Source organism: Scomber scombrus, chromosome 2 (genome assembly GCF_963691925.1).
Source record: "Scomber scombrus chromosome 2, fScoSco1.1, whole genome shotgun sequence".
Classification (NCBI taxonomy): domain Eukaryota; kingdom Metazoa; phylum Chordata; class Actinopteri; order Scombriformes; family Scombridae; genus Scomber; species Scomber scombrus.
The window spans coordinates 25,792,934-25,820,925 of NC_084971.1; the positions used below are offsets into that span (position 1 = coordinate 25,792,934).

The following is a 27,992-nucleotide window of genomic DNA, read 5'->3' on the forward strand; positions in this document are numbered from 1 at the left end:
ATTTCATGTCTTATTTTCTGAAAACCACTCCTCTAGCCCCACACTAAATAAGTTTCAGGTAAACTGTGTAACAAAATAAAGCTTGATTTTGAAACCCCAAATCCCCACCTCATTTTGTGATAATTGTGATAATAGTCTTTTGGACTGAGGTTCATCTTAAGAACAACGCGTGGCACCCGCTGTGGGAGGGTCAGTGTCTTTACTTGAGGACACTTCAGCAGGGTGGATATTGAATTATTCTAATCTCTTTTACAGTTAAGCTCTGCCTGGGGATTGTACACCAATTGGGTGGTGGGAAAAAACAGATACCTGGTGCTCTATTGCTGCAGGCACTGCACTACAAATCATCTGTATCTTTTCCTGATCTCCATCCAGTCTCAAGTTGCAGGGGAACCTACAGCTTAAGATATTAGTCACAGGGAAAGGAGACGTAGCTCACTCAGCATGCCAGTCCATGTCTGTTCTTAACATCTAGGAGGAAATTGAGCCTTCTGTGTGTTACATGTGAGGCAATATACGACATACTGTATGGCTTTGTTATAATGAGGCATTAAACTACACACCAGTGTCGTACAGGATGTAGAGACAACTAAGGTGTCAGGCATCAAGCCATCACAGTACTTGCCATCAGAAAATATCCCTCCAACAAATAGCCTCCTGGATACTAAATGTTGTTCCTTGCTGTCTCCTGATCCTATGGAACGCTTTCTGTGTATTCGCTTTACCTTGGTATTGAGGGACTGGAGGAGTTCCCTTATGCAAACTGTATACATCCATAAGGTCTACAAGATTCTAGTACCTGACCCCAAGCAGCCAGGACTGCAAACACTTCGTGAGATCAAAGCAGTGGAACCAGCCCTGGGCATCACCTGACCTGAATTCAATTAAAGCTTTACAGGCAGATCAGAGGGGAAGCTATGAGAGAGGGAGAGAGAAAAGGAGAGTTAAAAAAGCAGTTTTAGATACCTAACATTGTCTCGGACAAAACTGTGGGAGAGATAGAGGAGAGGCCAGGAGAGAGATGAAACATTACACACTTGCTCTCTGACATGCACGCTCAATCTTTCTCTCCCTCCCTCTCTTGCACACACACACACACATATGCGCACACACACACACTGAGCCCATAGGTCTCGTTCGTTTACTCAGCCTGTGGGCAAATGTGACTTTAATGAGCCAGTGCTGAATGGACATTAGGCAGAGATTCTCACGCTGGACCGCCGGCTTGAACAGCCCTGCTCTGGCATTTTTTGGCAGCCACTTCACAGCATGGTGTCGAGTTTATGTTTGAGGTGCCGAATGAAGACATTTGCTTCTCTGATGCCCGAGTGCATTCACTGATCACTATTAAAAACTACACAGTGGTTTCACAAAGGGCACACAAATACAATTCATAAACAGCACGAGTAAAGAAAGCGATTAAAAAATTTAGAAAACAAATCAAAAATGTTGTAAGGTGGTTGCTTGTAATTTGGACAGAATAAACACAGCTACACTGCAGGCAACACACTGAGCTGTGCATGCATGGAATATGAGAGGAATCCATGACGTCAGAGCCCTTTCACAGACTGAAGGTGTCAGATCCTGGGTGCCTTCATGGGGATCTGATATGCTCCTACTTTTAAACTTTGTGTTTTTGAAAATGCCTTTCAATTACTTTGTTTATAGGAAATAATAAAAATGGATGACGACAAAATACATTTTAAAGGACCAGTGTGTAGGATTTAGTGGAAGGTAACAGTGAGATGAATACAATACAAAAAAATACACCTTCCCTCACCCTCCCTTTCCAAGTGTGTAGCAGAACCTACGGTGGCCACAAAACTCACAATAATGTGAAATGCCCTCTTTAGAGCCAGTGTTTGGTTTGTCCTTTCTGGCCTACTGTAGAAAATAAGGGGGCTTATTCTAAGCTAACGAAAACACAATGAATCTTATTTTCAGGGTGAATATACACTACTCAAAATGTACTTCATGAATATTATTTTCTATTCCTGCCAAGTCTGTTCTACAAGATGCCACTAAATTATACAAACTTCACCTTTGAGTTTTGGTGTTTATTTCGGAAATGCATCATTCTCACCTATGCTAAAGGAGGAAATATGCATCAGACACACAATCAACGTTTTAATTTAATTATTAGACTGAGTGGGTTTATCTGTGTGAGGAGTAATTGGATGAGCAGAAAGCAAAAACAGGTTAATGGGCTAATCAAATATCACTTTCCCCAACAGTTGTAGATGCGACTTCCTTTCACTCCGCCCCCTCCACAGCCTGCACGAACAGAAACACTGCCAGCGAGAAAATCACGACTTTACCACTTTGCTCTTTTTGTCATCTTGTGCGCTCCTGTCAGGATTGTGATATTTCCGATATCACCTAAAGGCGGCAACAATGTGCAACTCCACCTGAACCGATGTGGAGGAGAGGAGCGAGGCAAACCATAGCCTACAGCTCTATCAAGCCACCATGTGTGATGACTGAGGATTTGAGCGGATCGGAACAGAAGTCTCTGAAAACTGTGAGGGACTGTGGAGGAATAAAGTGACGGATTCACTCAAACAGAAGCCTCTCTAATCTCCGAGATGTTCGCCAAAAATATTTACCAAAAGCTGCCAGGATTTATGTGAAGGCAAGTTTAAAGCGGCAGCCGGCAGTCAGCTATCTGGTCTGGTGAGTAGTCCTTAGTAAAATTATAAGACGTGGACTCTAGTTCTGTTTGTAAAGGAGGTTAAAACAACTTTGTGCTCAACTCGAGGAATCTTTTATGTCAAAGTAAAGCGAGCGTTTCCATCTGGCTTGTGCCAAATGCACAAATACGCACACACCTGCACACACACTCAGCCAAGAGCAGTACAACTTCACAAGTTGTCAAGCTGCATGCAGCACAGGCTTTGTGAAAGCGCACCAGCTGGGTATAACTGCGGTCCGGGCAAGAACAGTGAGACAGCGCCATCAATCGCATAGCAGCCACACTCCTGTGCTTGTAGAGGGGAGGCAGTGCCGCTTAGGTCTGAAGAAGCAGTCAGGAGGACTGTGTGATGAGGGGGGCTGGTGGGCTGGTGGGATCAGCGCCTTCATGGCGAATGTTCCTCCAGCATCAGTCACCCTGCTCTGATGCCAAAGTACAGGGACTGGGACGCACAATTGGGCACTGTGTTTTAAGCCAGCCTGTTAAAAAAAAAATTACATGAGTAAGAATAATAATAAAATTATCTCAAGAACTGATGTAAAAACACATAAAATGCAACAACACGCGCGAGGAAGTTTGCATTTGCAAGTATTATTAGTCTATTTATCATCATCAAGGATGCCCTGAACTGCGATTTCATTTGCAAAGCAGAGTTTATCCACCTTTCATGCTGACAGTAAAATTATGACGTGCATTCACAGGTCATTTTTCAGCACAGCGTGCATAAATTACTGTCTAATTGAAAATATTTTATAATGTTTGTTTGCCTCACAGCAGCTGGAGGTCACACTAAAACGCACTTTCACCTCCCACAAAAATATCTCGTTAGAGCGCATAAATGGTTTAGGCTGCAGCTGAAGAGGTGAACGTTGGATTAAGGTTAGTCCCATTTCGGAAGGGCAAGGTTTTAACCTTTGTGTGGATATCTCATGCAAAATGCCACAACCTCAAAGGGGACTATAATGAAGGTTATTTTAAACTAAATTAGGTTATAAAAAATGACAATCATAAATTAAGAAAGAAAAATTGAGTTGTTCGTTAAGTCTCATATGCGCACAATATCATCATAATGAGCAATTTAATACTAAATATTAATAATAGCCTATCTAATAAACTGTTGGTTACTATTCGTAGTTAGCCTATACTTTCTCTAAGAGATGAACACAGATGTTATAAAGTTTTAGTAACGAATTATTTCACTAAAATGACGCCCCTTGGCTCATATAGGTTATCTTGGGGCTATAGGTGAAGCGGTGGGTACTTGATTAAGAATCATCCAATTAAGTTCAATACAACACTTGGCCTTTTCAGCACATTTCGGAAGAGTAGGCTATACGATGTAGCCACCAGAAATCAAAGTGGCCAGGTCTTATGTGTTCAGAGCGGAAAGGTTTTATCCTGCTGGCAGCCGGTAAGTAGATCCGGACGTGCGCAGCGCGGAGAGATACCGGACAGATCCAGTGTGGGAGAGAAAGGGAAGCAGTGAGGGAAAAGAAGAGAGAGGCTGCCTGGTGGTGGTAGATGGAGTAACGGAGAGGAGAGAAGTCCACGTATTACCATGCCGAGATTTGGACTACACAAACTACACTCAAAACCTCCCAATATACGAGATTAATAACAGAAGAGGTATGTGAAGCCTTGCGTTTTTACTCGGTGGTGTTTTTTATTCAGCTTTGGCATCTCTGTAATGGGTAAAAAAGTTAAGATTGGTTAGGTCGGGTATTGTGAGCTGCGGGCTGTGAAAGAAACCAACCTCTCTCTCTCTCTACCTCTTTTGGAGAAGTTTTGCCTCAACGAAACTAAACGCTGAATGCAGTTTTCTTTAACGCGGGGGTTTGAAATGTGTCTGGTTTATTCTGACATTAGTTTATGCGTTGTTTTGTGTAATGTTGGAAAGATATGTGGTGGTTTTTCAAGCAAATCTCTGCCATGCAGCGCGCGGCTGCCATCGTTTCATGAGGTGAATGGCTTTAGTTGGGGGATGGGGTTAGAAATGAAACAGTCTGGAGGCACCTAAGTTATTTTCTTGAAACATTTAACTTTTTTTTTAGCATTATGAAAACTAGTGGCCGGTAACGGGATGCATGCAAACAGTGTTTAGGAAATGCTCGATGATTTTTGTTGCGTTTATGCAAATAAGCGTCAGGTTTTTAGTTTTAGTTGATGATTTTTTTTTTTTTTTTTTTTCAATGGTCGCACACAAGCAGATGGTTCTTTTGTATCTGCAGGCGATAGTTTCAGATTGGAAGTGATTTGTGTTGGACTCTGTCACTTATTAACCTCACATAAAACATTAATAACTAACCTCTGGCCGGGTACATTTTGACGCACCAAAAGTAAATATTGTGGGTTTTTATACTCAGCACTCCTTCGCAGACATAGCAACGAATTGCCTTTATTGGTCTTTGTACGGGCAGCCACACGGAGCCTCAGATGTTGTAAAGCGGCTATAAACGAATAAAGATGCAATTTTAAAACAGTTTCAAAGTAATCTCCGCTGCGGTTTTAACCTTAGTTGCAGCTCGATCATGCGATCGGAAGGAGCACACTGTAAATGCAGATTTCTTTTTAATATACTTGGTACAATTGCAGTCGGCAGAAAAGTCCAGTATCGTTTTAAGGTACTGTATTACATATGTTTGTCGTTGATACTTGTGCAATAATGTATTCATTAATAAGATGAGTTCTTGCAAGATGAGAGTTCTTTTGTAGGGGACCAGAAATGAAAAATAATTGCATCTCCATAGAGTATAACAAATTAAGCACTACTAAATGTGCAATCTTACATTTACATTTTTTTTTCTGCATACAGAACATTTTTTAAATTCACATGTTATCTTATTGTCAGTTTTTTGTCTGAGCTCATTAAGCTGATGTTTGGATAAATGAGGCTCCACTAATAGGACGAGCACATTGCTAGCTGGCATCTGGCATTGTGCAGACAGGGGAGTAGTGCAGGCTTAGATCTTGTCACCTGACTGACTGCTTTGCTTCATCTTATTCTCACATGGAACCTATTTAGACATTTATCAGCCTAACCATCACTTGTCGTGACACTGAAAGGAGTCTGGGAAAGTGCACAGAGAAGAAAGGAATTAGGGTTTCAGCATTTAGACTATCTTGTCAAGATGAAAATTATAGTGATCTAATTTGCTTGTATGCTCCGTTTAATTGTAATTAAAAGTAATTGTTAAATTAATTTGTTAAGGATAAAGTGTAATGCAACTAATAATCATAATTTTGTTTTTTTCCCCAGGTGAAGATCACGGTACGATAATGGGGAAGCACTTGGTTTCACTGCTTGTGCTCCTCCTGCTGCTCATCTGTGGCTGCGCAGGGAACCAAAGGATGGTGAGGGCCACCCCCATGCAGTTCACCCACCCTGTTTACAATGCTACCATATATGAGAACTCTGCCGCTAAGACGTACTTAGAGAGTCACACCAAGATGGGGATCTATATCACAGACCCAAGCTGGGAGATACGGTACAAAATCATCTCTGGAGACAATGAGAACTTATTCAAAGCAGAGGACATCCTGCTGGGAGATTTCAGTTTTTTGCGAATAAGGACCAAAGGAGGCAGCACTGCCATTCTGAACCGGGAGGTTAAAGACCACTACGTGCTGACTGTTAAAGGTTCAGAGAGGGGCACCAATTTGGAGTGTCGCACCAGAGTGAAGGTGCAGGTACTTGACACCAATGATCTGAGGCCTCTCTTCTCCCCAACGTCCTACAGCATCTCTCTGCCGGAGAACACGGCCATACGCACAAGTGTGGCCAAGGTCACAGCAACGGATGCAGATATTGGTACGAATGGAGAATACTACTACAGTTTCAGAGAGTGGACGGACATGTTCGCTGTTCATCCAACAAGTGGTGTGGTGACATTGACTGGCAAACTCGACTACTCTGAGACAAAGCTATATGAGTTGGAGATCCTTGCAGTGGACAGAGGGATGAAGCTGTATGGCAGCAGTGGCTTCAGCAGCATGGCCAAACTTACAGTGAGGGTGGAGCAAGCCAATGAGCATGCACCGGTAATCACAGCAGTAACCTTGGCCCCTTCAGATGCAGACCATGACCCCACTTATGCTATTGTGACAGTTGAGGACAATGACCAGGGACCAAATGGAGAGATAGCATCATTGAGTATTGTCGCTGGTGACCCCCTTCAGCAGTTCAAGGCTGTAAGAACCAGCCCTGGGAGCAAGGAGTATAAAATCAAAGCAGTCAAAGACGTAGACTGGGACAGCCAGCCTTTCGGATACAACCTCACTTTACAGGCCAAGGACAAAGGAAGCCCCCCTCAATTTTCATCTGCTAAATTGGTACATGTCACTTCAGCACAGTTTAAAGTGGGCCCTCCTATATTTGAAAATGCCATTTACAGAGTCAATCTGAGTGAATTTGCCCCCCTTCATACACCTGTCACTATGGTAACAGCTGTGCCAAAGTATCCACAGCTTAAATATGCTTTTAGACACAAATCTGACAAGAACAGATTTACTATCAATCCAGATACTGGCTTAATCAGCACTACAGGACAAATCAATGCTGATTCCGCATCCCGATTTGAGCTGGACGTTATCACCAGTGACAAAAAAGCGGCAACAAAAGTGATCGTTGATGTGATTGATGTGAATAATAATGCACCTGAGTTCCAGCAGACATCTTACAGGACCACTGTTGATGAGAATGCACCCATAGGGACCAGTGTGGAAACGGTTAAAGCCACTGATCTGGACAGAGGGGAGAATGGCTATGTAACCTACAGCATTACCAATATGAGCCCACAGCCATTTGTCATCGACTACTTCTCTGGTGTCATCAGTACGTCAGAGGTCCTAGATTATGAGCTCATGCCCAGGATTTATAATCTCAGAGTCAGGGCATCAGATTGGGGATCCCCTTTCCGGAGAGAGGTGGAAGCCTCAGTCACCATAACATTAAATAACTTGAATGACAATAAGCCCTTGTTTGAAAATGTAGACTGTGAAGTCACTGTCCCAAGAGATCACGGCGTGGGAGAGCAGATAACAACAGTGTCTGCCATAGATGCTGATGAACTGCAACTAGTACGGTACAATATTAAAGCGGGGAATGATCTTGACCTGTTTGATCTGAACCCAAACTCTGGGGTACTTTCACTGAAGCACACGCTGAGTGAGGGAGAGGCAGCTAAAGTATCCTTTCATAGTTTACAAATCATCGCAACTGATGGTGAACACGAGACTCAGCCAATGATCATGAACATAACTGTCATCACAGCACGCAAGCCTGTCCAATTAAAATGTGTCGAGACCGGTGTTGCCACTATGTTGGCTGAAAAGCTACTACAGGGCAGCAAAATCCACACGCAAACTGAGCCAGATGACAACTTTATGGACATTCCCTCAGTCAACCGGTACGCTCCTCAGTTTGCAGAGTCCTTCCCAAGTGTTATTGAAGTTAAAGAGGACCTCCCAGTTGGGGCCCGTGTTGTCCACCTAAGTGCCACAGACACAGACAGTGGCTTCAATGGGAAACTAGTATATGTTATTTCAGGAGGAGACACAGAAAGCCGCTTCATAGTAGATATGGAAACTGGTTGGCTTTTGGTTTACTCTCCCCTAGACAGGGAAACAACAGATCATTACACGCTCAACGTAACAGTATATGATCTTGGCATACCACAGAAATCTTCATCACGCCTCTTGGATGTCAAGATCCTAGACGCCAACGATAATAGCCCTCAATTTTTGCAAGATTCATACTCTGTTGAAATAAGCGAGAGCACACCTGTGGGTACAGAAATTATCCAGGTGGACTCGACGGACAAGGATCAAGGAGATAATGGTATTGTAAAGTATTCGATTTTAGGTGGCACAGATCATTTTACGATCAATGAGGAAACTGGTGTGGTGACTGTGACAAAGCCGCTGGATCGTGAGCTCCATCCAGTTTATATCTTGAAGATCGCGACACGTGACCAGGCAGTAAATGAGCCCCAGCTAGTGTCCACTGTACTGCTTAAAATCACCTTGGAAGATGTGAATGATAATCCGCCTAAATTTGTACCTCCTAATTACCGCGTGAAGGTGAGGGAAGACCTTCCTATTGGTACTGTAATTATGTGGCTGGAGGCTCATGACCCTGATATTGGACCCTCCAGTCAGGTACGATACAGCCTGATCGATAACGGAGATGGGAATTTTGAAGTAGACAAGCTGAGCGGCGCTGTACGGATTGTGCAGAACCTAGATTACGAGACAAGACAGGTGTACAATCTGACTGCAAAAGCTAAAGACAAAGGGAAGCCCATATCATTGTCATCAACTTGTTTCATTGAGGTGGACATAGTGGATGTGAATGAGAATCTGTACCGGCCTTTGTTTCGATCATTTGTGGAAAAGGGATATATAAAAGAAGATGCACTTGTTGGGACTTCAGTGATGACAGTAACAGCCGAAGATGAGGACAAAGGACGAGATGGAGAGATTCGATACTCCATACGAGATGGATCCGGCCTGGGGATATTTACCATAGATGAGGAAACTGGTGAGTTTCTTCTTTTTTCCCAATGTCACTGTAAAGTTAAGTAAGGCTTGTGTTTATTTCTGAAATAAGCATGCTTCGGCTTGAAACAATTTGCATAAGGAAAGTTTTATGCAAAGTTTATTCAGTCATGTCATTGTGTGAAACAATGAGGTAAAGAAGTCTTCCAGAAGACGGGTAATGTTCCTGATTCCATTCATTTTTCTTCTTTGGGAGAATTGACGGTATGAACAGATGGAGCAGCTGTCTCTCAGACCTGTGTGGACATTCTTAAGTAGTTGCTGTGGAGCTAAGAAGACATTCCGTGATTTCACCTCCTCCTTCATGACTCTTTCCAAAAAAAAAAAAAAAGTTCAAGTTGGAAAAAAGTCAAATCTGTTTGACCTTAGGTTAAGATACTCTAATAGCATTTTAAAGAAATTGTTTTTTAGAACAGGGTATTTGACTTATTGTACTGATGGTGGGATTTGCTCGCGGGTTTCATATTATGTTGCTGAAAATATGTTAATACTTGCTCAGCTGCCTGGAATGATTTTAACAGCTGACTCAAATTAGCTCAAAATAAGCAGTCTGGAATTCCATGAGTTCCTACCCAAAATGCAGCAATCACCTGATTTGGATGTTTTGGACTTGTTTTAAAAAAAAAACTTGATAACTACATTCTTGGGCGGCTTAATGTGTTTTTTTTTCCCAATTCGAAATTAAACATCCCTCTGCAGTATACATATTTAATGTCTAAATGAGGCAGTGAAACTTAATGCATAATACATTGATTTCTTTTGGCACCTCAAAGGTTCATATCTACACGAGAAAACTGGAAATGCAATGTATTACTCAACTGCTGACTTTTCCTGTTGTAAAAGGGGTTTATATCATTAGTTGACTATTTATTGCGAATGAGATACATGTGAAATATTCAATACATTGACAAGAAGTCTATTCTGCGAATCTGTTGGGAAATACTTCCTTTTGTGTGGTAAATTTAGCATGAGATGAGCCTTTATGACTGATCCATCCTCCAGGGCTGTGTGTCATCTGCAGCGTGTTTGTGATTGTTTCTGTGGTAATGGTTAGATATCTTGATTTGTAATAAGGTTTTGTTTTATGAACAGAGATGCTGGGATATTTAAAGCTTTAACCAGTGGCTGCTTGTGCTTTCGTGCAAGGATTACAAGCACTGTTCTATGTTGTTTTATTTCATAAGTTTCCTCTAGTTAAGTACTAAATTGACAGAATTTTTTTCAGGCAGTGGTGTAGATTTACTACATTACTGGTCTTGATGGAACCACATGCAAGCCAGCGACTGGCATCCATGTCTAACTCATAATCCTGTGTAGGGTACAGATTCATGGAGCCTGGTCTGATCTTCTACTTAATCCTAGAGGCCTATATTAAGTGATTATCAGGAGGTGCAATGATAGGATTGTCCTGGGTTGGGTCCTGTTATTATGGATTACATCTGAGGTCAGTAGACAACTAAATACAGCCAAGGTGGTAATGCCCCTCCTAAGATTTCACTAGATGGAGGGTGCGGTTTGTTAGGCTACCATATGCATTTGGAATATTATGCCTCTGAAAAGGAAAACATAAGCACGGGTGCACACCCCGCTATATACTCAGTGCTGCAGCTGCATGTTGTGAATTCTAACCATAATGTTTTAAAATGGTTTAAAATTGGAAAACAAATGAAAAAGTGGTATAAGGAAAAATGCCAAGAGCCATACACCTTCAGTAATGTTTTTCAGAATGAGTGAGGAAAAACCGCTCGAGTCCTGTTTTACTTGACGCTTGTAATCCTAAAATCCTGCAGTTGTGTTTGTAAAGAGTACATCAGTCTACTGCAAGGTCTTTATATGTGTTGTATAGTGTTGTGTTTGTTTAATCACCACAATATAAATCACTATTCTTTCAGCTGTTCCTCTTATGCTGGCATCCGCAATAACACAGCAGCAACAATACTACTTTGTGGGTAACAATGTGTTGCTTTTGAAAGCATTGCACTTTTGGTTGTTGGTGCAAATAGACACTGAGTGAATCTCCTAGAGTAGGTGTATCTAACAAATCTGAACAAAGTATGTATTTTAGAACAGGCACACAGGCCATGCTTGCCGCCCACTTGACTGACGTATCCAAACCATGCATGGAACAAACAAGTTATTTGTTTGTTTGCTAGACATTAGTGGTTAAATTTAAAAGTGGTGTCCATGATTGCTGTTTATTGAATGCCATCCTGTTCTCATTTGCATCAGTTTCAAGTTAAAAAAAGTATTTTTCTGCTGATATGGTTCCCTTTCTGTTAGACTGCTAAGGGAGTCCATGGCAACTGTTTGCCCAGACATTCTCAGTGTTATTAAAAGCTATGTGGTCACTGGCTCGGTGCCATCTTAATTTAAACTTACTCTTATCAAGACTCTTTTCTGGGCCTCTTACAGTGCGGTGGACTATATTTACCATTCCTCACTGTAGTCACTGTTGTTAAGCAATTTTCTAACTATGAGAACCAAAAAGACTATCCACATCTCATAGTTTTCTAGATATTTGAGTTACTTCACTTTCAACTAGTTTACTTTTTATCCACCAACCTGTGCTGGGAGAGTAGCTTTGGCTTACGCTTTAAGTGGCTGCCTACAGCTTTACTGGTGCCCTAAAGGTCGACCAATATTGGTTTTCAAGGGCTGATGCCTATTTTTGAAGTGGCCAGGGTGGCCAGTGGCTGAGGTAATTAATTTTTCTTTACCCATTTAGCTGCTAAGTTATTGCTCTGAAACAATTGCAAACAAATTCAAAAGATGCTAAAACTCCTGGGCTTGAACATGCACCAACAATTTTATTGTATTTGTTTCACAGTATGACTGTGAATTATTGCTAGAGTGTGTCACAATGTGTGTGGGTCTGTAGGAGTAGAAGTTGTGAGGCTTATTATCCAGCAATGTCCACAAGTTGAATATAGTCAAACAAATATATGCCATTATTATAATGACTATCTTGCACATACAAAGAGTAAGATCAGCAGAAATGATTTAAAGAAACACAAACACCACCAACAATTGCTTGCAGTGGTAGTGTATTAACACTACTTCTCCAAGGCCAGCTTTTATTGTCAGTTGATATACACTAGCAATGAAACAATGCTTATCACCATGACCCTAAGCAAGTCTCCACTCCTCTAAGTATAATTGACTCACATTAAACCTAACACACCTTGTATCAGGAAACAATAAATCAATAAAACAGGCAAGGTTTTTTAATTTTATTTTTTATTGCCAATGAGTAACAGCAGTATTCCCCTCATAATTGTACTGGCCCGGCGGGCGGCCAGGCCAATACGAGTCAAAAAACCTCTTTTTTGTAATGCCAAAAATAATGCTGTGTATCCATTCATTTAGGAAATCAATAGCATTTGGGAGCCTCTGTGCAGTGCTATTTCAAAATGTGAATTAAATTCTGTTTTGTTGCCTGGGAAACTCTTTTAAAGGTGCAGTGTGTAGAATTTAGTGGCATCTAGCAGAATCGACTTGGCAGAAAAGGAATAAAATATCCATAAGTATATTTTAATTAGTGTGTAATATCCTGAAAATAAGAATTGTGTTTTTGTGAGCCCTTTGTATGTACATAGGGAGCAGGTCATTTTCCACAGAGCCCACCAACCTTCATTACCATTTTTATACAGTAGCACAGAATGGACAAATCTTACACAAAGATCCTTTAAGGAATAGGGGAGTGTGTAATATGTGTGCGTAATGAGTGTGTGGCTGAGCAAATGCAAGCAGCAGAAAAGTGGTGGTGAATGTGAGTGGAGGAAAAGGTTACAGTCTTCAATCTGGCAGTTAATGTACAGTATGGGCTTCATTGTGTCAGTTAATAAATGTTGCAGCTTTTCAAGACAGAAGAAGTCTAATTCGTCGTTTCCCCTACTGGGAACTGTTAGCGAAGGGCCTCCCAACTAGGCAAATGTGGAGAATGTTCAATAATACTGCGTAATACATATCCACAGCAGGTAGTACATAGATGTCTAGATGAATCAGTCTATCTATTTCAACATACATTATCAGCCTTATCACGTATCCTTTTAAGTGAAAATCAACTAATGCAGGTCACAGGACAATCATTTAGTGTGTCCCTAAATGGAAGGAATGAGTAACTAACAGGTAGATGTGTATGGTGGTGATGGTGTGGAGCTAGACACAACTTTCAAAATGTGTCTAAAGCAAGCAAGTTGAAGTCTCGACTTGAAGTGAAATTATCCAGTATACAAGGTGACCACAGTAAAGAGTGTTCTTTCTAGATGAGACGCAGATGCTGATTGTATAATGTATGCATTGCCCTTTCTTGTTGGATAATATATGCATTGCCCTTTCACTTGAAGTTGTTTGCAGTCTGTGCTGTGAAAGCATTCTTTGTGAAAGCAAATGAAACACTTTGATGCATAATGAGAAAGTCCTATTAGTGTGTTTTCCATCTCCTCAAAATATTTGCCAGTCCTTCAATTCTTTTCCCACTGTATTTCTATTAAAGTAAACTGATTCTTAACTATAAGGAAAAGATGCAGACTATTGTTTATGGGTGTCTTTTGGCATCAAATATAGCTAGCTAAAACTGAGAACTGTTGCCCTCTGTCCTTGATTTTTTTATTCAGTGTATATAAGTTTAAGATAAAAGTAGAACTGCAAAGTGGCAGATGATTCCAAATAGTCTTTGCTTGAGTGCTGTTACTGTGGAGACAGAACCAGGAATGTGCAGTGGGACAAAGTTGATTGTAGGTTGCTAAATGAAAAACACACTTTCCCTAGTTAAAAGTATGTTGTTCTGTCAGTCCATTAAATCTTTTTAAAGAAACTTAGAGCTCCCTTGTGCAGGAGACATGTTCCACTGTGTGTTAATCCTTCATACCAACACTCACTTGATTTAGATCTATGCTCCTGAGAATGTGCTGCAAATAATATTGTGAAAATTATACTTTCAGTGGGGAGGTCCATCATTATGTTATATTGTATTGGTCTGCAAGTCACTGGTGCCAAACAGTGCCATAAACGGCAATGTATAGCATTAAGTTAGCCTTGCATCGCCAGACTAATTCACAAATGTGTTTTAGGCTGGAACCTCTCAGTTTATTTTTGATTTCCAAGGGGTGTTATCAACGGGCAGGGCAAAACGCCTATGGAGGCAACTACAACTACAACCAATCAGAGCAACGAAATGTGTAACATAGCACTGAGACATGCAAGTCGGGCCGTGCTTGGTTTTGGTTCGTCTTTTCTCAACATGGCGTCTGGCTCACAAACTTTCTCAAATTACAGCTAAACAGTCAGTGACAGTCACATTTGATCAGCAGTGCCTAGTTTGACAGTTTGATCTGAGTTTCATATGCTCTGTGGACTTTTTTTCTCCTTGACTTTATTGATAACAGTTAAACGCAAACAACCGACCACCCCTGGATCTGCAGACTGCCAGTCATCGTATTAAACCCACCCCATATCAGATTAATGGTTGTGATTGGCCTGTCCAGTTCCTGGCTGGTTGGAAATCTGTCTGAATGGGAGGGGGGCCAGGCACATATGCCAGAGCAAATAAAATATGAGCTTGACAGATTTGTCTGGTTCCCAGGCTAGCATTAAGTAGTACAAACAGCAGTCATATTTTGAAAACATTAGTATCTTCCCCACAGACACATCTGAGCATCTTCACCAAGGGTCCTCTCTGCTAAATGATGGCAGAGATATGAGAGATACTGACATGTTTTTATCCTTTTATTCAAATTCCAATGGCTATTTCAGGCATTTAAAGCCAATTTAATGTTGTGTGATGCATGACAAGTGACAGCACTGGCCTATGGAAGCCTATAGCAGACTATATTAAAATGATAATGAAAAAAATGAAAATATAATTTCACAACGGCCTTATAATTTTCCACATATGTGTTATTTGAGTCAAAATTGAAAATGCAATAATACAATCTTTATTGTCATTTTTACATAATCATATGGGCGTTCTAGGATCATATTAAAATGAAGATGGAAAAGCTGTTTGACATTTCATTTTGAAAGTCATGTTCCTCTGACAATATTAAAATGCAATGACCAAAACAGCACCCCCTGTCTGTTGCATCTACATTAACATGTCACCATGCACATTTGGTGCGAAATGAAAATGCAATTCTCTAAAAAATTTGAAGACGAATACGACATTTGATATTTCATTGTCAAAGACTTAACAAGCTGCACAGTGGATATTATTCAAATGCAATAAGTGAAACAGCGCCCCCAGTGTATTGCATTTACATTTACATATCACCAGCATTGTACAACTTTGAAAATTAGAAGTCAAAACCTTTTTCAAGGTGTACAGTAGAAAGGTGATAGGGAATGAGGGAGGAGAGATTGGGGAATAGTATGCAACAAAACTACCACAATACACCCATGAGACCAGTTTCAGTAGGCCTGTATTTATTTTTGCCAAACCACATGAAGTCAGTGCAATGGTATTTAGGACTGTTGGAGGTGGACACAACAATGTCTGTGCAATATAACTAAAACTGGGCAACTGCCTCTGTAGTCTTGTAGTCAGCACCAGGTTGCCATGCAGCCAGCACAGACTACAGGAAGTAGTACTTGAGTAGTAGGAAACAAACAAGTTATAACTCGTTTGCTTTTGAGGTTGGTTAAGCAGAGCCACGCTAGCTGTTTTCTTCCATTTTCCAGTCTTTGTGCTGAGCTAAGCTAACTGGCTGCTCTTTGTATTTTCATATTGACTATACGGACCTGATAATGGTATTTTTTCCTCTAATCCAACTCCCAGCAAGTGAATGAGAATATTTGTAAAATTATGGAATTATTCCTTTAAATACAGCCATCTTGAAGCTTAGAATGTTCTGTTGCGTTTTGTTTTCGTTAAAACAGTCGTTTCGACTGTAAAAGGTATTGATCTGTAGTCATGAATTCCAATGATTGGCTTTGCAGGTGGGAAGCTAGCGGGGGATCGTATCCTCTACACTGGTTATGGTGCCTTAGGGAGGTACAATATGCACTCCTGAGGAAATAGTTTGCTGTCAGCTGAGAGTCTACATCCTCTGTAGGTCAGCAGAGGTTATTCTATACAATGGGAATACAGATAAATGACTACATAGATGTAGAGCTAGAGAGAGCTATATTGTAGGTAGATTTGAAAATATTCAGGGGGGTGGGGGTATGGAAATTAATGAAGGTGTTCGTTTCACTGTTGTCAAAAGAACAGGCAGAGAGCTCTTCAGGGTTAGTCGGTATAGTAAGTGCTCCTAAATAATACTGCAATATTGAGTCAAGGAGTATTGCTCTGAGGGTTGTTCAAAGGCCTTTGAAATAACACTGTTCTCAGTAACAATGGGAGCTTTGTATTGTCAGCTAAATCCCAAAAGCTATCTCAACTGGAATTAATAGGCATTTAAAAAAAAATTGAGGAAATAAAAATCCATTCAGTCTTGCATCACAGACATGTTACAACTGCATCAAATAATTTTGTCTCTTTCCACTGCTCAGTCAGGTGTGCAGTCAGTGCACAATTTACATGTTTTCTTTAGACACAAGTTTTTCATTATTGCTAAAGAAATTCAGGATTTTGTGTGATACTGTGTCTTCATTATGATGAGCTCAGAGACCCTTGCCCTGTGTGCCCTTCAAACAAAACACAATAATGAATACAGTCTGTATGCTAAGAATTTAGCAGGGACTTAATGCACAAACTTAGTAATGGATTTCTAAATAGCTGGTGACACACAGTCCAAATGCATTGTTCTCTAATGGCATGAAAAAAAAGAATGAATTTTGAAGAACAAAACAATGATATATATATATAATTAAAAAAAGATTTAACATTTTAAAGGCTTTTTGCCTATGACAATCATCTCATTACATTTCACTGAAATGATGAAATGAGTGCTTCAGGCAATGCTTTAATATCAACAACAAAAGGTATTTTGCCTCAGACCATACTTTAGATCTCTGAATTTTTCAAGAGTTTTCAAGGCTAACAGGCTACCACCAGGCTTTATATCTTTGAAGCAGGGATCTTGGCTACAGATGTCTGGGAACTTTGGGATGATGTGATATTAAGTTGCTGGGTAACAGGAAGCTTAGTTCAGGACTCTTTCTATTGCACCAGGCCCTACAACGTGGTAGCGGAATTTGAAGCATTTTGCCAGGGCTGTGGAAAGAGAAGGGGGGAGAAAGCACTGAGAAAGTTTATGCAAGCATGTGAGTTAGAGGCCTGAGAAGGCTGAGGAATGTGGGGTAGGGGTGAGTGGAATTAGCAGAGGTAGTTCAAAGCAGGCCCAACTTTTCAACTGCAGAATGAACAAGGAAGTACCTGTGCATGTTGAATTGGCTTCACATAATCACTTTTTGAGTCCATTCTTGATGATCAAAATACAGACGTGAGCACAAGTGAGAGACAAATGGGATTTTGTGTGTGTTTTGAGTGTTGATGTTGTATTGACAGTACATTTTTACAGTTTTTACATTATGTCATTGGCCAACTTGTGACATTCATGCAGCAGACAGTTTCCAGCAGCTTTTCAAAAGCAGATTTCACCCTCTTCAAAGTGTAGCTAATTCTTCCTCCACTGTGACTGTAAGTTGTTGTAGAATAAACTCATTGTGTATCCGTGCAGGGAGTTGATTTGGAATAGCACGTGTAAAATACCTGCTGGTCTTCATAGTTCAAAATCCCTCAGCTGTCTGAAGACTCTATTGCACTGCCACTGTGCTCAGGTAACTTTGAAGAACAAAGCCAGAGGGAAAAGAAAAGAGCAAGGGAAAAAAGCGGAAAGCAAATCTGGCAGAGGCTGTTGCACGGTCTGTTTTTTTTTTCCTGTGGCCTGAGGGCAGGTTTTGCTACTGCCTTACTGGGTAGGCTAGGTATATGGGATGGGTGTGGCAACTAAATTCTTCAGATTCATCTTTCATGTGCTTTGTTAGTAACTGTTCCAGCCAAAGGCCGTGGCAGATAGCTTTTCAAATATACACATTTAAGGTCAAGCTTTTCTTTTTTGTCTCTTCAGAGATAAATATAAACATTAGGTAGCACTTAGGTGGCATTGACCTTTTGTTGGAGGAGGTAACATTCCTCTTGCAGCCACAGTTGTTTTCATGTTGCAGGTTTTTAACTGCAACATGTAAAGTCTCCTCAATGGTGAAAGATAGAAGGTGAAGAACTGCGAGCACAAAGCTTGATCCTGGTGAGGAATTGTTCTGCTACGCTGGTGTCTGCCAGTCAAACAGATGAGCACTCAAGCATGGGCATTTCCTTGGCAGAAGCACAAAAGATGTCTCATACTTTCCCGTTTGTCTCCTCTTCTCTCTTGTACTTTTGCCTTATTAGCACGTGTGCACGTGTACACATAACACTTCTCGACACCCAAACCCTTTTTACCATTTTCACCTTCTCATTCATTCTCATCTGAAATGCTGTCTATTTATGTCTAACATTTTCTATTTGCTCGCACATTTTTTGTTCCAGTAGCAATCTTTAATATTCACTGTGAGTTTTCAGCTTCAGCAAGATCGTAAATTAGTCATTGCGATTGTATTTTCTTTCCAAGTTATTTCCAACAAATTACCATGTTATACGTGTTAATCTCATTCTAAGATATATAACAGTTTGGTTGTGTTTCTCACTATGTGTGATCAGCTTCGAGGTATTGGTTCGATCATACAAAGAGGGAGGTGGGGAGTGTGGGGTCCTGTTTAGGAGCTACTCATTTTCCCTTGCCTGGCTACCCTTCTTATTACATCCCTTAAGCAAAGTCGAGAGAGCTATACTAATGACTAATGAAAAGAGAGGATCCCAGGGAAATACGGAAGAGCCAAAGTAAAGCAGGGCGAGAGAATAAATGAGCTGTACCCTCAAACTCCCCTCCCATGTTAAATTTGAGGATTTTGTGACAAGCCATTTGGAGTGTTATCTCTTTTCTGAGAAAGCTTTCATTACCCCAAGGCAAAAAGTTTGGCTGTTCTCAGTTACAGTACTTCGCTGCGGTTCATCAAGTTACACTGAGTGAACAAAGGCAGCATCAGCAAAGAGGGAGTCTGTGTAAACTATTTGAACCTTTGGAACATTTCCTTATGGTATTGCAGAGATTCCTAATATGGGCCGCACTTACTGTATGTGTGTTATCGATTCAGGCTAAACACCGCACCTTTTAATGATACTGGTGTGCCTTTATGATGATTCACTTTTATTGGTTTCGGATAATAAAAAAATCAAATTTGGCCATAAATTCTATTGCAGTATCAAGGTTACACAGTTATTACAAGTAACACAGATGTGGGAATGGCTCTTATGATAAAGGTTGTATAATATGTTGCCCTTAACTGCCCTATATTTTGTGCCTGTTGACATAATGGGACCTCACATGATCAAGTTATCTAAATAATATACTGTTGCTGCATTTATTGGCAGTTCCTTCACCATTCTTTGGAAGCACTTCAGTCCTCGGTGAGCCTTGCCTTTTGATGTATCCCCACTCCTCAGTATATTCATCTATGCTGAGGAAACAAAAGGAATGCATATCAAAACGTAGACTCAATCAGTATGTTTATATATATATATATTTACCTGATTACAGTGAATAATCAATCAAGCTATTTGCTATATTATGGTATTCACATGGCTTACAGTAAATGGTTTGTTTGATAATCAGAAGTGAGTCAGCTTGAACGATGTAACAAGAAATATAATGAGAAAGGACAAGAAAAACAGAGGAACTTTGTTTTCCTGTTGATGAAAAGTGATGAAAATTTCACTGATTACAAAATAGCATATGGAAATGTTGCATCAAGTTTATTTTGTGACCTAGCATGGAATAAAAAACAAAGAAATGAATCTTAGATGTCAGATATTTGACAGTACTTTGACAGATTTAGGTCCATTCAGATTTTTGAATCAGTTTATTTGTTTCTGATTTAAGTCAAATAATTTATATGACAGGAGCAGTAATCAGATTAGTTAAAGATGAATAATTACTTTGCATGTACATGAATAACACTTTTCTCAAGCAAACGCATATCCTTCAAACTGAAGCACCCCTACACCTATTTAAACACACACATGGGAATGTATGCAAACACTCACACACACACACTTATCCCTTTTCTACAGTGCAAACCTACTGAGCACCTGGTGAGTGCTTGTAAGTGGGGTCGGGTGTGGATGAAAAGCACTAAAGCAAATTTACTCCTGTGAACTTTCCTGTTAGCTTTTTCTCAGACCTGCACTAACATTCACACGGTTTTAGACATTTAAACATCTGAACTAGTGTCGACAGATGGTATATTTACAGGTCAAGCAGGATTGTCTGTGTCCTATAGACCTACATAGTGTTTTTATGTCATTAAAATCTACTTAATAGATACAAAACATATACATCTTCGTTGTGTTTCATGAGGGTAAAGGAATTTTAAGGAATATTTAAAAAAAACATGTTTGTGCTATTTAACCCTGTTGCATACTGCATTTCAACGTAGGTTGGCATTTGCCAGTTTCCATCTATCTATTAGTCACATATTTTCATATATTTCCTTTTAGTTCTTTCACTTTGTTAAATCTACCCATCCTCCACTCTTCAATGTTATGTATTGTCAACCTCTACAACTCACATGTCTCTGGGAGCTCTTTTGTTTGCTCAGCTGAAGGCTACAGCCCCCACATGGCAGTCAAAAAACTCCCTGCCAGTGAATGTTAACAGGAGGCACTGGCTGGTTGTTGTTAATATAGCACCTTGACATGTTTCAGTCAAGCTCTCTTCAACCAGCCTCTACCTCTGCATGGTCAGGTGCAGCTGCTATATAAGCTTCTGTTCTCTTCATGTCCTGAAATTGATAACTCATAACACAAAAAGTGTGTTGTACATAAAAATGTTACCTGACTCGATGCCGACTGAAGAGTTTGTTTATGTCTTTCTCATCTCTTAGGTATTATTCGAACACAAGAACTGCTGGACCATGAGACCACATCTCACTACTGGCTCACAGTCTATGCCATGGATCGTGGCGTGGTGCCGCTCTCTGCCTTTGTCGAGGTCTACGTCGAAGTGCAGGACGTCAATGACAATGCACCGCAAACCTCCGAACCTGTCTACTACCCTTCTGTCATGGAGAACTCCCCTAAAGATGTGTCTATCATCCAGATAGAAGCAGTTGATCCAGATGCCAAGGCCAGTGATAAACTCACCTACAGAATCACCAGTGGCAATCCCCAGGGTTTCTTTACCATCAACGCCAGGACAGGTAAGACTGCAGTTATTGGGATAACATTGCACGCCATGATAAATTACACCCTCAGAGCAGGAAGTCTCTGCTCTGAGTCACAAGCTTATATTGTAATCCAGGGCAAATGCTAATCTTGAATATGGCTGCTAGCTTGAGAGAGAAAATTACAACTACTACAAAGCAATCAGTTCCCACGAGTGTAGCTTTGAAAGGTAGCATTTTTGCTGGCACACAGTGTATCTCACCAAACGTCCAAACAATTAAATATTAACTACAATAGCTTGTTTTACAGTCTTAAAGTCACATCTGCTTTTCATGTAAGCAGAGATTGACTGAGATTTACTAGCTGACTGATGCATATAAAGGTTGAACAGACGAGGCAAATGCATGTAGCTAACATTTTTTAAGGGCATCAGCTACCTTAAACATCACAAATGTGTCAAACATGCGCAAAGAATGGTTCTTATTCTTATTGAACTATCCTTTGAGACTTTAGGGCAGGTTGTGAGATATACTGTAGTACATTGCTGACTAGCCGATGAGCTTCTGTGAACTTCCTGTTTTCCTTCTCGTGAAAAAGAAGAGCAGTGTGAACACAATATTTTAACCTAGGATGAGAGTGGGTTGAGCCTACAGGGGTTTTTCCACTCTCACACTCTAAAGCGTGTTCTCATTTGGTACTCTGGAAATGGTGTGATGATTAATAATTTATTGGGTTCTTATAAAGTTGCTGTAGCAGGCTATGTTTAGTTGAATGGCAGAGAAAATACTTGCAATAGGTGTAAAGTAAAGTTCCATGTAAAGGCAGAGTCCTTCTGTGAATTTACTTTGTTTTTCTGTTTTGTGAGATGCAGAATTTAGATTGTTTCCACTGAAAAATTCCACCTACATTCATTTTTAAACCCACTTAGAGCTATTAAGTTTACCTCACTGAGTGATTGTCAAGATATAAACAAAGCAACAAACAAATCGAGAACATCCATTTTGACCAGCACAGCTTTTAGAAGCAAACTGAGATGGTTAAACTCTTCTGTCTGTAAAAGTGCCAATTACTGAATTTGTTTTTCTTTCTTACCTAGCTCACAGACTAGCCTCTTATTGCTTTAAATGCAAGTGTTCATTAAACTGAAATGAGGAAAGGGTAGTGAAACAGTTGCTCCAATTTGTCCATACTGATGTGTGTGGTCCTGTTTCCCAAGGTAGTCACATCAACAAACTGGAGTTATTTTTGTTAGAAGTAGCAATGTGAATTTTCTGACCAAATAAGGATTCATCATGCAGCATGCCTCCCGAACAAGCCTCACAGTAGTACTGGGCACTCCCCAATGGACAGGAAAAGAATGAAAAGAAATACATTTAAAACAGAAGAAAACCTTAGGTATGCAGACACATAAGGTTGGTGTTTTGTCTGCATGCATGACAAGATCAGCTTACATATGCTGATAAGAAGCCTGTGATGCAAAAAAATGGAAATCGAATATTTATCTTTCAAAAAAGCAGTCATACATAACACTTTTTAACTATGAAGGCAGAACTTGAGGTGTAAAGAAAATATCTTTATATATACAGATATATTCTGCTTGTTTGCCCTTTTATAGATGGGTAACCTGTAAAAAAGAATATGCATAAGATCTTGAATTAAATGGGATTTGAATACATTCTTCTCACATATTTGAAGTAAATATTTCATATTTCCTACGATTACAAAGTATTTATGAAGCTTATGGTCAAGTCCACTGTGGGCAGACCCTCTTTACAGTAGAATGCACTGTAATTTTACGTGGTTTGTTTTTATAAGTGTCAGAAGAGCTCTGAAAAAAAAAAAAAAAAAACTGGGTATACAGAGGACACTGAGGCATAAGGATAAGACCCATTCATGCATATCAAAGCATGTTAAAACTTTTATCAGTGGGACACCAGAGCCCCTTGCGTCAGGTTCAACAAAGACTGTTTTAGACAAAGAAAACTTCATTAAATCGCTGCTCTGTTGGTTAGATTTTTTGTGTTTTCCTTCTTTGTTTTTGAAGAATCTGGCAGAGAGGGGGAAGTGGAGAGGTAGGTGGGAAGAGAAAACAGGCAGCCAAGTGTAATTGACTACTTGAAAAGACAGTGATTTAAGTAGAGTGCCCGTTTAAAACACAGCAACATTTAAGCAGCCATTTTCTTTTTAGTTCAGAATTGTACTTTATTTTCCTGAATGATTACAAATAATGTTTTATTTTTTTTATATCTGTGGTATTAAATGAGATCAAAATAGGCTTTATCTCTCCACATTATCAACTCAGTATGACATTCTCACCGCATATTACAGGTTTTTGAAAATGTTTAAATTTGCTACATGCAAGTCTCTGTAATTACACGTTCTAAAAGTGCATTGGAAGCATAGGGCCTGTCTTGGCGTATCTACAAAGCTTTATAAAGGGGTGGGAAAAAGGAAAAGACGTTAAGGCCTATGTTTTGTATGTGGGTTTTTGAACTTACTAGGCATGTGTTCCAAGCTAGCTAACTAGCCCTTTAACATGGGCTATGGCCTTGTGCTGCTTTCCAAGCAGCCTGTCAAGCTTCAAACACATATGAAGGCTTCTCTTGACGCCTTGGGTGGCGATGGTTGCCCTTTTTCCACACAGACCCACATTGGCTCAGTAAAGCTCAGGATGAAAGGCTTAGGCCTATTTTATTTCTGCCAAGTAAACAAGTCCCGCTGTTTTGGCTGTTCTCTGACTTTAGTTTGTCATTAGTGTGCAGGGCCAGCTCTTCTCTAGCATGCAGTATAGCAATCCCAACATTGGAAAGCTCAGAACTTAACGGCTTGATATAGCCTTGCTTTTGAAAGGATTGGAGAAGAGAGAGAGAAAAAAAAATGAGGCAGAGCTGTATGGAGTAAAAATTGTGCCAGTCAGCTGGATATGAATTATGTGTTCTAAATCAGTATTAGATCAGCGAATTTGAATAATGCTGTTGGGGTCAAAATTTTTCAAAGATGAACCAATGCTCAGCTGTGTGGTAGCACAGATCTCATCCCACCCACAGACTTGACTGCAGTTGTTCCTCAGCGTTTACTTGACGGCTGGGGAGAATTGTTTCCTGGATAAAGCCTCATAGGCTTGTAGTTAACAGATCACAACAGGATATGTGAGAGTGCGAGACAGGCAGATACATAATTGTATGTGCTGTGTAAAATGCCACTTAGTTGTATTGTAGAGTAATCATAGATTGTTTATTACTGTACGTTTAGAAAAAAGGATATTTTTTTCTACACATACTGCACTTGAGATGGCCAGCCCACTGGCTGTCTAGGTTTATTTTCTTTTCATAAAGGAGTTGTCAGACAGAGCTCTTTGCTAGTTCGTTTGAGGTTGTTGACACGAGTTGACCATTTTTTCTGTGAAAGAGTGAGTGGTGTTCATTACCTGGTGAAACACTCTGTCTCTCTCTCTTTGTTCTCTGTAATACTGTTACAGTGCTATGACTTACTGGACTTTGCACACAGCTCTTATGCCAGGACATGCTCTTGTTAGGAAAGGGTAACCAAGCAGAACATGTAGTCGAATCACCCCCAGCACACACACACACACACACACACACACACACACACACACACACACACACACACACACACACACACACACACACACACACACACACACACACACACAGGAAGTTCTTCATATCTCAGTCGGGGTGAGAAAATTACAGCAAAGATCACTACGATAGCGATCTTATCTTGCTGAATGGGCATTACTCTACTTCCTGTTGAACTTATTTTACCTTTCTCTGTCATCTAGTACTTTGTAAAGCTACTTTAATTGTCCAAATAGTATCTATTGCCTTTATAGCATTAATTATCATTAGTCTGTGTCAACCTTACTTATGAGATTAGTGTTTGGAGCACCAAAAGCCAGTTGAAAAACCCTGCCCTATAATAACAGTACCTATCTGTATTCGTCACCAGACAATGGTATAGTTATAACTGACAGTAAGATGCCTTTAATAGGACATGGTTGTCTATACCTGATCATTTTTGCCCTTTAATGGCAGTGTTCATTCCAGTGGTGAACCAAAATGTGGAAAGATACACCCAGGTGAATTCTTACAGCAGTATTGAACAATTTAAGCCCATCCCTTTTCTCCACCTGGAGCCAGCAGCTCATTGTCATCAATTGTAAAGGAATGCCGTGGGTAATGCTTTGGCAAGCTTGGATACCTCCCAGAGGTTTTATGTGCATTTATCATCTTGGGGGTTGAATGAAAAGGTGAGGGCAAACAGGAACAGCTCATAGCCACTGGGATTTGCAGCTGCGAATCATCTACTTTCGTGGTGCTCATATCAACTTTCCGTAACGCCTTCTCTGTTTGAAAGAAAAAAACATACACACACACACACTGGTGTTATCAGTGGTTTACCAAAGCTCCGGCTATTATCAGAGGAAGTGAGAGAGGAAATGGATACTTCCAACAACTTCCTGATGTTTATGGTCATTTGGGGGCCAAACAATTGTCACAGCTCTCAAAAGAGATTGTGAGAAGAAAATGTGATAATGAAAAAAAAAAACCCAACAGATTTTCCTCTCAAGACTTAAATTCAGCCCCAATATTTTTGGATAAGCAAATCTGACCTGGGACTACTGTTTCAAGACTGAATTTTATTTATGTATTTTTTTTTTTTAAAGAGAATGACTGCCACAGCTTGGCAGTGTTAGTCTCTGGAATTATCATTGAATCTTATGATTATACTTACTCTACTTTGAAGACAATAAATTATGTGATGTTCCAACTGAAAAAAAATATGAAAAAGATTTACTCAGAAATTCAGTTAAAAGATGGCAGTCCTTCAAAAAGGTGCATGAATAAACATTGACTGACTTCTTCGACCTTATAAAAACACAACTGCCTAAGTAGGATTCATGAAATGCAAATTGATGGTTGATATATTAATGTAAAACTATTATGGGGTAGTTGACCCACCTCAAGGCCTAAAAGCAGTGAATATGCAATACTTGGCCCAATAGACCTGTATGTTTGGTGTAGGGAAAAAAAGGAAAAGAAGAGCACAGTAACCATTACAGCCTTCTGTGCCATCAACACATTTTAAAGATAAAGTTACACCTTTTAATAATGCTATTGATTAGTTGGTCATATTTTCCACATGCATGCTGCAGTCAAATGAGGTAGACCAAAACTTGAACTTTATCCAGGACATCACCATATCGCTACACAGTCAGCCTACGGTATGCAGTGTTTAAGTTTGAGTGTTTTTACATTGGAGATCTTTCCTGCTTAAAGGTTAATGTTGAAGTGCTCTGAGACACTTCTGTTAAATGGACCAGGTCGCTCTTGTTGGTGCACATCAAAATGCGATTAGGGCGTTCTCACCTACTCAAGTGAATCATACACGAACACACTTAAGATGTGGTTTGTACAAAATGCCTTTAAATTAAAAAGCACAGATCTACAATGAATAACATACTAGGATATTGTCTGTTTTATAACACATCACATATGCTCAAATGAAGAAGGCAAAAAGGCAACTCAATACATAACAAAATTGTACATTTACAAAAAACACTTATTTAAAGACATGTTAATGCCTACAAGTGTATATACAGTATGGTCTCTGTCCATGTGGGTTCTACATTTATACACTAAGGGTTGGATTTCATATCACTTATCTGCCTTTCCAGAACTTAATAATTCTGCTTCATTCTTATAACACGCCAACAACGCAACTTGAATGGATTTACATTTTCATGGATTTGACAGATGCCGAATTACCACCAAAGTTATTATTATTATTATTATTTATTATTTAAAGTCTATGAAGGAAAACAACTTTTAAAAAAAGCAACAGATTCTTTACATCAGACAAAGTGAGTGTTTACATACACTCAAGTAACCGGGTTACAGTTGGCTATCTTCTATAAGCAGATTTCTTAAATGTCACGTAAACGAGAAACCTGATTTCCGTAACCATGGTCGGGGATTAGACAAGCCCGATTTCCCTAGCTGATACCGGTAATCGGGCTTCTAATCAGCTTTTTGCAAGTATGCATGTGCAGGACCAAAAGCCATGAAACAGGGAAGGTAACAGCGAGTGTACTAAAGAAGAGAAATATTACTCAGAGCGATGCGTTCTGTTATTACAAATTGATTTAACCCAAAACCTCACTTAAACCGAAACTCACACTTAGTAGCTACTAGAAGTCTAAATAAATATTAATGTAATGTTTCCATTGCTTGAATGATTCATTGATTTTATTTTTGGATTATCAGACACAAAAAAACAAAAATGGTCCAACATGGTCCCAAGATGTCAAAAAACAAAGAAACATAAAGAAGCACAAGACATTCAATATAGAAACTACACAATACAATCCTGAAATCCAAAAACACATGATCACAATTTAAGAAATGAAAATAATAACTCCTACAAAAAGACGAGCCAAGTAACAATGCCATTGTCCTAACTGACTTCTATAAGCCCCTCTCATATTTTAAAACTGGCCCTGTTAATACTGGCCTATTATTA

The 27,992-nt window shown here is 39.9% G+C and overlaps 1 protein-coding gene across 2 annotated transcripts in view; it reads left to right on the forward strand.

Annotated features, from left to right (window-relative positions):
- Positions 1-4,206: 4,206 nt before the first annotated feature.
- fat1a (FAT atypical cadherin 1a) overlaps positions 4,207-27,992 on the forward strand; it is a 72,628-nt gene continuing 48,842 nt past the window's right edge. For both annotated transcript variants that reach the window (XM_062433651.1, XM_062433643.1), the window contains exons 1-3: positions 4,207-4,318; positions 5,949-9,230; positions 21,170-21,484. In XM_062433651.1, the coding sequence (XP_062289635.1) occupies positions 5,969-9,230; positions 21,170-21,484 (3,577 nt within the window). In that variant the 5' untranslated portion in view covers positions 4,207-4,318; positions 5,949-5,968. The remainder of the gene's footprint in view (positions 4,319-5,948; positions 9,231-21,169; positions 21,485-27,992) is intronic.